This window comes from Raphanus sativus, chromosome 6, assembly GCF_000801105.2.
Source record: "Raphanus sativus cultivar WK10039 chromosome 6, ASM80110v3, whole genome shotgun sequence".
Classification (NCBI taxonomy): Eukaryota; Viridiplantae; Streptophyta; class Magnoliopsida; order Brassicales; family Brassicaceae; genus Raphanus; species Raphanus sativus.
The window spans coordinates 51,859,048-51,872,033 of record NC_079516.1 but is presented as its reverse complement, the minus strand read 5'-3'; the positions used below and the strand labels follow the sequence as shown (position 1 = coordinate 51,872,033).

The 12,986-nt window shown below is 39.0% G+C and overlaps 3 protein-coding genes across 4 annotated transcripts; all 3 read right to left on the bottom strand.

Moving 5' to 3' along the window:
• Positions 1 to 140: 140 nt before the first annotated feature.
• LOC108812116 (clathrin interactor EPSIN 2) lies at positions 141 to 5,666 on the bottom strand. Of its 2 annotated transcripts, none has more exons than XM_018584284.2 (14): positions 5,439 to 5,666; positions 4,909 to 5,015; positions 4,734 to 4,785; positions 4,509 to 4,588; positions 4,344 to 4,422; positions 4,166 to 4,249; positions 3,912 to 4,057; positions 3,327 to 3,632; positions 3,091 to 3,132; positions 2,892 to 2,990; positions 2,587 to 2,819; positions 2,170 to 2,396; positions 1,122 to 2,070; positions 141 to 1,039 (listed from the first exon to the last, which is right to left on the bottom strand). In XM_018584284.2, exons 2-14 carry the CDS (start codon positions 4,941 to 4,943, stop codon positions 567 to 569), a joined length of 2,805 nt encoding a protein of 934 aa, XP_018439786.2. In that variant the 5' UTR covers positions 4,944 to 5,015; positions 5,439 to 5,666; the 3' UTR covers positions 141 to 566. The 2 variants fall into 2 exon arrangements, with proteins under 2 accessions (XP_018439786.2, XP_018439787.2); XM_018584285.2 differs by having other exon boundaries at positions 5,505 to 5,665.
• Positions 5,667 to 8,534: 2,868 nt separating this feature from the next.
• LOC130496930 (extensin-1-like) lies at positions 8,535 to 10,798 on the bottom strand. The gene is given in 3 exon segments (XM_056989644.1): positions 8,535 to 8,898; positions 8,982 to 9,931; positions 9,934 to 10,798. Coding segments are annotated over 2 exon segments (1,779 nt in total). The 3' UTR covers positions 8,535 to 8,898; positions 8,982 to 9,017.
• Positions 10,099 to 12,381, bottom strand: LOC130495877 (extensin-2; the record flags this gene model as incomplete). Its single annotated transcript, XM_056987452.1, has 2 exons — positions 10,099 to 10,989; positions 11,334 to 12,381. Coding segments are annotated over 2 exons (1,161 nt in total), but the record flags the coding sequence as incomplete, so codon positions are not given.
• Positions 12,382 to 12,986: the final 605 nt, after the last annotated feature.

Below are 12,986 nucleotides of genomic sequence, written 5' to 3'. Positions count from 1 at the left end.
GTCTTTTGACGTGCGCACACAAGAAAAAAAAAAAGAATAGTAGTGTTGTTTACAAAATTAATTCGGATAAAAGAGATAGTTATACCACAAACCGAAATCGAATTGGAAAGAGAATACAGTCAACAAACATGTAAAAGACAGAGAGAAAAGAAATATTTTATTTGTTCCGTCATAGAAAATGTTATACAAATATTCAATACATGAAACCCAAAACAAATGTAATAAAAAAAAAAATTATATGCATATAACAAAAAGGGCAGACACGAGGGATCACCGGTACAAGTATAACAACAAAGCACTCTCAGTTTTGGTCCATACTAATAAAAAAAGAGGAGAAAAAAGAATGATGGTGAAGATCAATAGGCAAAGAAACTCCGAGGAACCGGGTGAATACTGTAAGCTGAGTACTTCCGTGAAGCGGCTGGCCAAACCCAACTACTTTTGTCCACTGATATTACATATCTCATGTAAAAGGTAATATAAAAGGGCAAAGGCGGAACTAGAGTGTGTTCCGTTCTTGATATTACAAGCGGTGTCTAGTGTGGTTATTTTTTGGCTTTGGTCTCTTACCGGTATCCACCACCATATTGTTGTTGTTGAGGATTGTAACCGCCTTGACCCATCATAGGATTATAGTTGTTGTTGTTGCCTGGCATGTTCTGACCAGGGACCATCCCTGGGTTTTGTGGTTGCATTGGATAGCCTTGGCCATATCCTCCTCCCATGTTCATGTTCATGTTCATGCCTGGTCCCATTCCCATACCCATACCCATGGGTTGTTGGTTTTGGTTCATACCCCCATACCCACCAACACCCATTCCCCCACCGCCCATGGGCATGCCAGAGCCTACCATTGGATTTGGTGGAGGTCTCATAGCATTTGCACCTGCACGCCCTAAGCCAGTTCCTGATCCCATTGCTTTACCCATGTTGATAGTCGATGTTGGTGCTGGTGTGTTTGTAGGTTTCTCAAGCCGTTTCTCCCTCCTGTTGATCGCCTCAAAGTCAACTCCTATGTCTGCCAATGGATTTGTTTTAGCTGCACATAAGTTGAAAAGGAAGATGTTAGAAAGTTTGCTTCAAAATCGGTGGCATTTTGTTGTGGCGGAAATCTATCTTACGTCCAGATATGTTAAAGTTGACAAGACCCCTGCTCAACGTGTCTGCCCAGATTGATGATTTCGGCTCAAACTTTTTCTGAGGCTGAGGAACAATCTCAATCGCTCCTGTGAAAGGTGTGAGATCTGGTTGAGATGACGATGACGACAAGGAGTTTGTTCGCCCAGGTTGGGAGAACATGTCTCCCATGAAATTGTTGTTCCCTTGCATAGTAACAGGCCCAGATTGAGTTCTTTGTGGAACATGGGAAGGTGGCATTCCATGACCCTGGTGTGCCATGAACTGACCGGCTGGTCCACTGGCGTTAGAATAAGGAGTCTGTGAGCTGGATGAAGCGGCAGCAACTGGTCGTGGAAGGAAGCTTTCGCTTGTAGGGTGTGAAGTTACTACTCCAGGGTTGTAATTCGCTGAGCCAGGCTGGTGCATGAAGCCTCCACTGTGATACGGTGTGCCTCCAGTCATGTTTTGTGAATGAGGAACCATGTTATATGGTTGTACACCTTGTCCAAATGGAGTTTGTCCGGGCATGTTTGGAGCTGCATTTACCGGCTGAGGATTAAATCCCTCATACATGTTGTTTCCACTGTGAGGAAACTGAGATGTTGGAGCTGAGGCACCCGAGTGATGTGGAAGTGAAGTTGGAGGACCAGATGGTGGGAGAATGCCAGCAAGAATATCAATATCACTATGAGATGTGGCAAACTGTTCTTGAGGAAAACCTGGGGAGTTTGATGGAGATTGCACATTCTGACCAGCAGGTTCAGGATTAGCAGCAGTAAATGAGTCCTCAAATCCAAAGTTATGAGCAGTAGTATCAGTATGTGAGGCCTCCGAGGTGAAGGCTGGTGGTGTTGGCTGGAAAGGAGCGCCAAAGCTTTGCTGCGGGTTTGAGTCGGTGTCCGTAGAAGTGAAGGCTTTGAAAGGAGACTCACCAAATGGGTCATCAAACGGCTGTACAGTGGTGGAAGATTTTAGTCAGCAATAATATAAATGTTACAAAGAAGAGAAAAGGGACATCCCCAGTACAACTGGTTAGGCCTGTGTCGATACCTGAGTTGATGGCTGCGATGTAGAAAATGATGGAGCATTTGATTGTCCGTTGGTTTCTCCAGATGTAGAATCAGCAGGTACAATGGCCAATGCATTTGATGAAAATACGTCTGCGAGGGAGTCAAGTAAGTCCATCTCGACACTGTTTGAGGTGGGAGGAGCAGTTGTCGAAGCCACTGTCGGAGGAGCTGAAGCACCGTCTGCAGATGCATATGCTGGAGGGGCAGCTGGAAAAGAAACGAAGCACAACGTTCACACTTAGAACCAGTAAAGAGGTTGATGTACATAACAAACCAAACTAACAATGAAAATTAATCTCTATCCAGCAGAGGAGTTTGAAAGGCAAGAAGCTGAGGAAATTCCAAAGATCTAACAAACTAGAAATTGAAGAAATCGCAAGCGTCGAGAATTCTGTACCTGTAAATGCACCGCGTGGATCAAATTCATCAAAAGTCTCAAATTTCTGCGGAGAAGATTCAGTAACAAAACCAGCAGAGTTATTGTCTGTGTTGCTTCCAGTAGGAGGAGAAGCAGCCCCTGGGGCAGCAACTTGTGGAGGAGGAGGAGAAGAAGCTCCTGGAGCAACAGCTTGTGGAGGAGGAGGAGAAGCAGCTGCTGGAGCAGCAGCTTGTGGGGTCTCCCCACCATCCCTGGCATAAAAAGATTCATCAGAACCAATAAAACCAAGGTAGCTCTGAATCTGCATAGCAGAGAATTGTCACCTTTCACTATATACAGGGCTCCGTGATTCACTGACAGCTTCTTCATAACTAGGTGGAGCACCAATATTTTGCTCAGAAAACTTCCTCTGGAGCGAACCTCTATCATATATATATAATTCCGAAAGGATATAGATATGAGTTGAATAAATTTAGAAAACTTAATACAATCAGAAAAGGCCCAAACTTCATCAGAAATTACCTCCCATCCTGAGAATTGTCATCAGCTCGAGCATTACTACCCCTACACGATAAAGAGGAATGTTTTATTGTATAAACGAAACTAGACTAAAAAGTGCTCGAAACATGCTTTTTGACACCAAGGACTGCTAAGCTACTATTCAAATAAAAAAATTCCATCCAACAGTGTTGATTAAATCTCAAAATTGTTCCCTTCTTCTTTAGATCAAGTCCAAAGGAAACTTCAGATCAACATACCGTGATGAAGAATGGCCATCATCCTCAAACGTCCGTTCCCTATCAGAACTCCTACCCCGTGAACTATGTGGGAAGTTATCAACACTTTTGCTCCTTCCCCTGTAATCATCTTCCCTGTTACCATCTCTCCCATACCGGTCTTCAGAGTAACGATCTCCATCACGACTGTTTCTATCATCATCCCTGTAACCATATTCTCTTTCTCTCCCATAACTACTTCGCTCGTCATCCCGGGATCCGTAATCATATCTGTCCCCATATCCTCCTGAAGGCTTATACATCCCACCTGGTGCTGAGCTGCGATACCTGTTGTAAAAATAATGTCACGTTGATAAGTTCAGCTCATAAAACACATTTATTGAACCCAAAGACATGTAATTTTCTATCTCTATGAACTAAAAACATTCAAAGTGAGAAACTAATAAGACTTTAAGTGCCATAAATTGATAGACTAGACTAATAGGAGACATAATAACAGTTGTTAGGCCACTAGCAACCAGAAAACAAACAAGTGCCCCGCATGACCATCACTGAGAGAAGGCTCAATCAATTTGAAAAAATGTTAAAAATTAACAAGCTACTTACTTATCTCTGTTAGCTGCAGCCTTCTCTCTGACCTCAGCGATTCTTTCTTTGTCATTAACCAACGCCACCAGGCTCTGTGATTTCTTTCTAACATTGCTTCCTTGGTCTCTACCACCAGAATCAATATACTGAAAATCGGACAATGTCTGCCACATGGGAAAATGGACGCAAGATAGTCAACTGCTGAGATAAGCACAAAAAAAATATTTTGATGCTGAATACTTCTAAATGGTGAACTTCGCATGGTCAATTACCGAGATTTGATATGCACGCTCTCTAATCTCGTCTATAACACGTTCTGACCCATGGCCTACCATGTACTCCAAAACTGTCAAAGCCTGAAGTGGATAGAAGAGTTAAACCAACACAAAAATAGTTTCACTCACTGCTACAGCAATATAAAACAAGAAAAAAAGCATTAATATTTATCACCTTATAGACGTGCCTCCAGTTCTTTCCAGTGTCGCTAAGTCGTTTCCATATGACCCCCATGATCAGCTGGTATTCATGGCTGCAAGGGAAAGTAACATTTCTGTCAGTCCTGTGTGCTATCATAATTACAGTAATTTTATAGCAGATGGAAGGGGTTGTAGTAACTAATTTCTTGAAGCTTGCGCAAGATCAGCCAGAAGTGATCCATGAGGTCCCCATGGCTCATTGCTAGTAGCATCTAGAACCTGTAGAGGAAAAAGACCAAGTGCGAAACAGCATGAAACTATGTTTTAAATCTCACTTTAAATTTGAACTTGTAGGGAAAATAAATAATAATAAAGAAACTGATCTACACAACCAAAAAACAGAGAAGAAGCGAGTATCCTTTACCTTCTGTTCTATTCCAGGGACTTTAAGAACTTTCTTGTTGACCTCTCTCTTGCTAAAAAAAAATCATTACACAAAATCAACCATTTGTTAATTCAGAAAAAAAAAAAAAAAGAATAAACCACGAATTGGCCTTGGGGATATCATTGAGTTCCATTCCAGGCATTATAATCCTTACAGGTCTCTGACAGTTTGACCGAAGACTTTCTTCATCTTCTTCGTATATGTTCGTTCCAGGAACAAACAAATGCGTTAAACACCCTCTACGAAGCCTTTGATGTCAAACTGTTTCAAACAAAATATAAAACAAAGTTACATTCACAATGAATATACAAAATGAAGTTCAATAGAAAGACGAATCCAATAAGAGATACTACGAATCATTTAGCAAAAAAAACGACGTGAGTCCATGATCGGATTGCTTCCAAACCTAAACACTAATCAAGGAAACAAAAAAATCGCCACCTGGCAATCAAATGATATAGAACAACAATTCAAATCGATAATCCGGGATACTTACTTACACAGCCTAAAAAAAAAACAAATCAAAACCGATCAGTTACGAAGATTTGACATTCAAAAAGTGCTGCAGCTCCCACAGATCTTTAGCAATTTCGAAAAAGGAAACACAGATCTAATCAAAATCGAAATGAAACCTAAACATGATAAACAGTGAATCTATTCTCAGCTGGATCGGATCGTACGTACAGAAAATGTAAAACTTAGACAAGGATCGGATCGCGGATCTGCGAGGTACGGAGAAGAGGAACGTACGAAAAGAATCAAAGCGTTGTGGCCTCTCTCTCTCTCTCTTTCTATCTGATTTTTGAAGGTGGAGATGGTCTCTTCCTCCTCCTCCTCCTTCCTGCGTTTTTTTAAAGCTTTTTAGCACTTTCTGATTATTATTATTGTCTCTCTGAATTCTCGGGAAGAAAAAGTAGCAGCCATAAGGAGAAAATTCAATCGAAATATAAATAAACTAATTAGGAAAAATGGTAAATACTGATTTGGATAAATAAAATAATTAGACAACACGCAGAATATTAAGCGGCAAAATTCACAGCTGTTTCTTATTCATTTTCGTATTGTTTAATTTAAGATGACACAATTATTAGTTTGGTCTGACTAGGTTGCACGGAAGCTTCGTCGGATGTCCGCTTCCCGCTTCGGAATCGGAATCGGAATCGGAATCTTGTGGAAGCTTACGGAATCTCGCTTCCAAAACGTTTCCAAAATATTCTCTTTAAAAACACGTTGGAAGCTTACGATTCCGTTTTGGAATCACGCTTCCATTTTATTTTAAAACCCATTGTCATAATTCATAAAAATATAAAATCATAGTTTTTAGTTTATATAAAATCCAAATTTTAATAGTAATGAATTAAAGAGAATAGAAATATACAAATATTAAAACTAATACTATAAATCATCTTTATGCATTGATGTTTTTATTAAAGATATAGCACATATTCAAATATATTATGTCAATAAATTTATGAAGTTTTAAAATAATTAATATCATAATTTATTTTAAACTTAATTTATGTGTATTTTTATAGTTTTAATATGAGATTATTTCAAAATTATTATAAATTAATAAATGCTTTATTTTAAGTTTAAATCATATGATTTTAGTCCTAAATTATATAAATATTTTTTATATTTTTAATATATATACATATATATGTATATATGGATATACGCTTCCAACACGTACCCGCTTCCTAAATTTTTTAAAAATTTCGCTTCTGCGCTTCCATACGCTTCCGCTTCCACGTACCCGCTTCCGTTTCCATGTAACGTAAGGTCTGAGCACGTTTTTATGAGTGAAATTGATGTATAAATATAGTGTTTTTTCTCTTCTCAAAACTTCAATAATATTTCCGTGGTCTCATATGCATTTTGAAAATTGATGAATATGCTTATCTAATTTCGTTTGCATAAAATATAGTTGTTAAATCAGGATTTATCATAGATTTTCAATTTAAAATTAATTGGTAATTTCAAATGTGAAAGCTCATATTATTATACTCTCTTTTGAAATGATGGTTTTTATAACCATTAATCTTAACGATATTTTAATTTAAGATTTAGTTTTCTCGGACCATCGGACTATTTCGGCCAAGTTGATTTAGGATCAATCTAATCTTTTCTTGATATACCATATCAATTCAGTTGAAAAAATGTATTTGGACTTTGCAACCATGTTAAACTCAGATTTAGTATGGACTTTCAGTCTAAAATCAATCGGTAATAATTAAACTATATCCACCTTTTATATATTACTTATACAGTAGAATCTCTATAAATTAATAATGTTGGAACTTTAAATTTTTATAATTTATAGTGATTTTAATTTACAAAAGTTTTTCTTTTTAAAAATTTTTTCTACTTTTGGTTATAAAATAAGAATATTTGATTTTACCATATATACATTATTAATTTCTTTTTAAAATAATGACTTTCATATTTTTTATTATCTTATTTGGTGTATATTTTTATGTTTCATAGAATTTTTATGTAATTTTCGATATAATTTTACTAAATATTATCAAAATATATTGAAATATTAAGAAAAAATTGATGTATTTTCATTGTAAATATAAAACCAACAATATAATGTTTATTTGTACTTATATAATATATATATATATATATTAATAGATTATTAATTTATGATTTTAATGGGACTATATATTTATATGGGAGTTTTAAAATATTATTATCTTATTATTTTATCGATTTGTATCATATTTTGCACTGCCCCAAGTTGGAACCGACGAAATTTATTAATTTATAAAAATTATTAATTTATCGAATATTAATTTATAGAGGTTCTACTGTATATATATATTACTCATGTTCTGTGGAAATTTATATTCTCACAATAATATTATTAAATTTTTGTTGAACTATGAAACCATATCCATAGTTTTATCATTGTTGACCTCGAGAACAACATTAAGATAACGATGTAGAATTGGATAAAACATTCGAGATTATTCGATTAAAATCTGCATTTGAAAATATGATATTCTAAATTTAAAATTTGTATAAATAAATTTTATATTTTATCATGTTTTAGTTATTTTTATAAAATAGTATAATTATTTTATTTTAAATTATTTTTAGAAGATTTGGACTGGATTCAAAATCTGATAATTAAAATTCTAGGATATTGGTTTAGTGTGTAAACATAATCATGTTCCCACAATGGGCCTTAAATCAGCTAATATTTTGCCAGCTGTAAGGCTATGAAATGAATATAACCAAAGCCCAAATTACAACCACTGACTTTTGATACTCTTGGGAAATTACCAGCTTTTTCACACGTATTCATGTGTTTTGGTTCGATTTTTTCAGTTACAAAGTATACAAAGATATAAATTATATTCCACAAAAAAATATAAATTATGTATTAAATCTAATTCGGATACGTTTAATATGAATTCATTTCAAGAATTTGTGTTAGTTTTAATGAAATAAACTTAAAAATTTTGAATTTTCAACAAGTAAATTTAAATCCGGTGTTTATTGCTCACTTGTCAAATATAGAAAAAAAAACAGGTAGAAATTAGTTGAACGAAAGTGATTCTCTTACCAACTATATAACGCAATTAATTAAATAAGCCAGTAAGATCGTAAAGATGTTATTTCCACTTTCCAGCGTTTGAAGCAATGAAACTTTATGCGTATAGATAGAAACGCTGTCGGGGCCAGCTCAAGAGAATGTCTTTTAACTTGTCTTTCTAACTATGTTTCATAAACATAAAGATATCATACTTAAAATCAAACAAGCTTAAGAAAGAAGAAACTGAACATTTTTTTATTTGCTAACCAATCTCTCACATTACATTAATGAAAAACATATATAGAAAATGTATGCACAACAAATAAATTACGGAACAGGTTTCTTTGACTTAACAACAAAAGGGAACAAAGAAGAGTATGATACGTTCTAAAGGGGTCTTGGAAACAATTTGACTTGATGAAGACACGAAGAAAATGATGCACAAGTAGAAGATGAGCGAAACTGAAGAAGAGGAAGTGATGTGGATCATTGTTAGAGATGTCTTGTTCCTGGTTTCCACGCAACGATCCTTATTTGGTTCACTTCTTCTCATCTTTGAATTTGACCCTTCCTTTATTTGATTTTTTAAAAGAAAACCTGTGAAAGAGAAACTGAGATTTTAGAACAAAGTTATATTGAAACGGATATGGGGCATATTGGCTTGGAGCGTTGGAACTTACTTGAATAATGAGGAAATTTGGTTGAATTTGACGAGCCTAATAATGGGTAGGAGGTGGGGGAGAAGCGTAGATGTAGACGGGAGGTGGGGGAGATTTTACTGGTGGTGGTGGAGAGTTGTAGTAGTATGGTGGTGGTGGAGATTTCACCGGAGGAGGTGGTGAATGGTAGTAATATGGTGGTGGTGGAGATTTGACTGGAGGGGGAGGTGAGTGGTAGTAATATGGTGGTGGTGGAGATTTCACGGGAGGAGGAGGTGAATGGTAGTAGTATGGTGGTGGTGGAGATTTCACGGGAGGAGGTGAATGGTAGTAGTATGGTGGTGGTGGTGATTTCACCGGAGGAGGAGGTGAATGGTAGTAGTATGGTGGAGGTGGAGATTTCACCGGAGGAGGTGGTGAATGGTAGTAGTATGGTGGCGGAGGAGATTTCACGGGTGGAGGTGGTGAATGGTAGTAGTATGGTGGCGGAGGAGATTTCACTGGTGGAGGAGGTGAGTGATAATAGTATGGTGGAGGAGGAGATTTCACCGGAGGAGGTGGGGAATGGTAATAATATGGTGGTGGTGGAGATTTCACCGGTGGAGGTGGTGAGTGATAGTAGTATGGTGGTGGTGGGGATTTGACTGGAGGAGGTGGTGAATGGTAATAATATGGTGGTGGTGGGGATTTCACCGGTGGTGGTGGAGAGTGATAGTAGTATGGTGGTGGTGGGGATTTCACTGGAGGAGGTGGGGAGTGATAGTAATATGGTGGTGGGGGTGATTTTACTGGAGGGGGTGGTGAGTGGTAATAGTATGGTGGTGGTGGAGATTTCACGGGAGGTGGCGGAGAATGGTAGTAATATGGTGGTGGTGGTGATTTCACTGGAGGAGGTGGGGAGTGATAGTAGTGAGGTGGAGGAGGAGACTTCACTGGAGGGGGTGGCGAATGGTAGTAGTAAGGTGGGGAGGAGATTTCACGGGAGGGGGTGGTGAATGGTAGTAATATGGTGGTGGAGGAGACTTGACCGGCGGAGGTGGTGAGTGATAGTAGTATGGTGGTGGTGGGGATTTAACTGGTGGTGGTGGTGAATGGTAGTAATACGGAGGTGGAGGAGACTTTACCGGTGGTGGTGGAGAATGGTAGTAATACGGTGTAGGAGTGTGAGTTGGAGGTGGTGGTGACTTGTAGACGTAGGTCGGAGTAGGTGGAGGTGGTGACTTATAGATATATGTAGGGGTTGGTGGAGGTGGCGACTTGTAAACATAAGTTGGAGTTGGTGGCGGTGGAGACTTCTAAACATATGTCGGAGTTGGCGGCGGTGGAGACTTGTAAACATATGTCGGAGTCGGTGGTGGTGGTGATTTGTAAATATAAGTTGGGGTAGGTGGAGGAGGCGACTTGTAGACGTAAGTTGGAGTTGGTGGTGGTGGTGATTTGTAGACGTAAGTTGGGGTAGGTGGAGGAGGCGACTTGTAGACGTAAGTTGGGGTCGGTGGTGGTGGTGATTTGTAGACGTAAGTTGGGGTTGGTGGTGGAGGAGACTTGTAAACATATGTTGGGGTTGGAGGAGGAGGCGGTGACTTGTAGACGTAAGTCGGAGTTGGTGGTGGTGGAAATTTGTAGACATAGGTAGGAGTCGGTGGTGGTGGTGACTTGTAGTAGTAAACCGGAGATGGTGGTGGTGGAGATTTGTAGTAGTAAGGAGGATGGTAAGGAGCTGGTTTGCGGCATTCTCCGTAAGGTTTCTTAGGTGCATAAGCGAAGGACTTGGCATAGAGCACAACCTCGTACTTTGTCTTTGATTTCACATGAAGTTTTGCACCTTTGTTACCCATATGGTAACTTGTAGGAATGTTACACGGTGAGCCTTTAGGCGGCGCGTGAAGCTTGGCCGTGCAGACTTCGCCACCGTATTAAAGGTAGTTGTATCCCTTAACGGTGATTGCATATTTACCGTTGATTTTAGTCTTTCCGTATGCCTTTACTGTCTTATCACCGGCCTTACAAGTCACTTCCACAACAGCACCTATATATGGCAAAAAATAAAATTATTTAAGTATCAATTTGTGTCCTTTTAGTTGGTATCTACTAAATCAATTTTGCTTGTTTGATCTCTTTGGATTGTTTAAGCCAATAACAGATTCTTGTCTTTTTCTTGACTAAATCGTTTTCTTTTCTCCACTAATAAATAATCTAGACTTCATGCAATGCAAGGATGCAACGATCACTGTACGATACATTTATGCTTGTTATTTAAATCCTACTTATAAGCCTATAATCATCATATAATCATCAAGATAATATTTTGTTTAAATAATTAAGAAATCTACGATTAAGACATTAATTATTGAATGTGGAACACTTAATTACCTTTGAGATGCTTCTTATCGTGGGACTTTTTGGGGTAAGTCCAGTCATAACATCTGTAACAATACACTTTACCTACAACTTTGAAGACAAGTGGATGTGGGTGTGGGTGAGGATGGGGGTATGACACCGGAGGTGGTGGTGATGAGTAGTAGTACGGTGGCGAGTACGACTTTGGTGGCGGTGGAGGAGATGAGTAGTAGTATGGTGGAGGGTAAGACTTTGGTGGTGGTGGGGATGAGTAATAGTAAGGTGGAGGTGGTGACTTAACTGGAGGAGGAGGAGAGTGGTAATAATATGGTGGTGGTGGGGATTTGACCGGTGGTGGTGGAGAGTGATAGTAGTATGGTGGTGGTGGTGGAGATTTAACCGGAGGAGGAGGAGAGTGGTAGTAATACGGTGGTGGTGGAGACTTCACCGGAGGAGGAGGAGAATGGTAGTAGTACGGTGGTGGTGGAGACTTGACCGGAGGAGGTGGAGAGTGGTAATAGTATGGTGGTGGTGGAGATTTGACCGGAGGCGGTGGAGAGTGATAGTAGTATGGTGGTGGTGGAGACTTGACCGGAGGAGGTGGAGAGTGGTAGTAGTATGGTGGTGGTGGAGATTTGACCGGAGGAGGTGGAGAATGGTAGTAATATGGTGGCGGAGGAGACTTGACCGGAGGAGGTGGAGAGTGGTAGTAGTATGGTGGCGGTGGAGATTTGACCGGAGGTGGTGGCGAGTGATAGTAGTATGGTGGCGGTGGAGATTTAACCGGTGGTGGTGGAGAATGGTAATAATATGGTGGTGGAGGAGATTTCACCGGCGGTGGTGGAGAGTGATAGTAATACGGTGGTGGAGGAGACTTAACCGGAGGAGGAGGAGAGTGATATACATAAGGAGGGGGAGGAGATTTCACGGGTGGTGGTGGAGAGTGGTAGTAATAAGGTGGTGGAGGAGACTTCACCGGAGGAGGAGGAGAGTGATATACATAAGGAGGGGGAGGAGATTTTACCGGCGGCGGTGAGACATTGGTTTCTTTGGAAGAGGAGTAGGAGGCAGTGAGTGAGCTTTAAGTGGTTGTTTAGAAGAAGAGACATTGGCATCATCAGAAGCTCCCTTCTTGTCTTTATCATTCTTTTGTTGTTGTTGTTGTTGTTGACGAAGCTGATCTTTTTGAAGTCTTTGTTGGATAGCATCCATTGAACGTTTTCTCGGATCATGAACAACCGTCTCTGTAGCCATTTGCAAGCCCAGATGAAAACACCAAACCTACGGAAATAATTAAAAAATCATTCCTTTTCAAAACCCTACGGAAAAAAAAGCACAAATCTTTCTGCAAATTCTTAACAATTTCAAGAGAGTTAGGAACTTGTGTTTATGTCATAAGTCATAACTAAGCTCAATTTAACTGTCAAACATTAGAAATAAAAATACAAATCAATGCAAAATCTGATCAAACACAAGTTCGTCTCTTAACCAAAAGACTAGAAGAGCAAAAGTAATGAAACTGGAAATTTAGAACCAAAGAGAACACGAAATTGAAATAAACCTTATTAATCGTCGATGCACGGCGAGCTACTGACCTGAGTTTCTATCGGCCGGAAGAGAGAGTAAACGGAAGGAAAAGTTTATTTTTTTATGAAGTCGGCCGATGTACAAGAGATATGTCTCTCT

Bases quoted from the DNA above. Each gene is read 5' to 3' on its own strand.
- LOC108812116 (XM_018584284.2), bottom strand. From the start codon at position 4,943: ATGAAGAAAGTCTTCGGTCAAACTGTCAGAGACCT. The intron at 4,250-4,343 runs GTGATAAATATT...TATCCACTTCAG, and splicing joins ACTGGAGGCACGTCTATAAG to GCTTTGACAGTTTTGGAGTA. The intron at 1,040-1,121 runs GTAAGATAGATT...ACTTATGTGCAG, and splicing joins CAACTTTAACATATCTGGAC to CTAAAACAAATCCATTGGCA.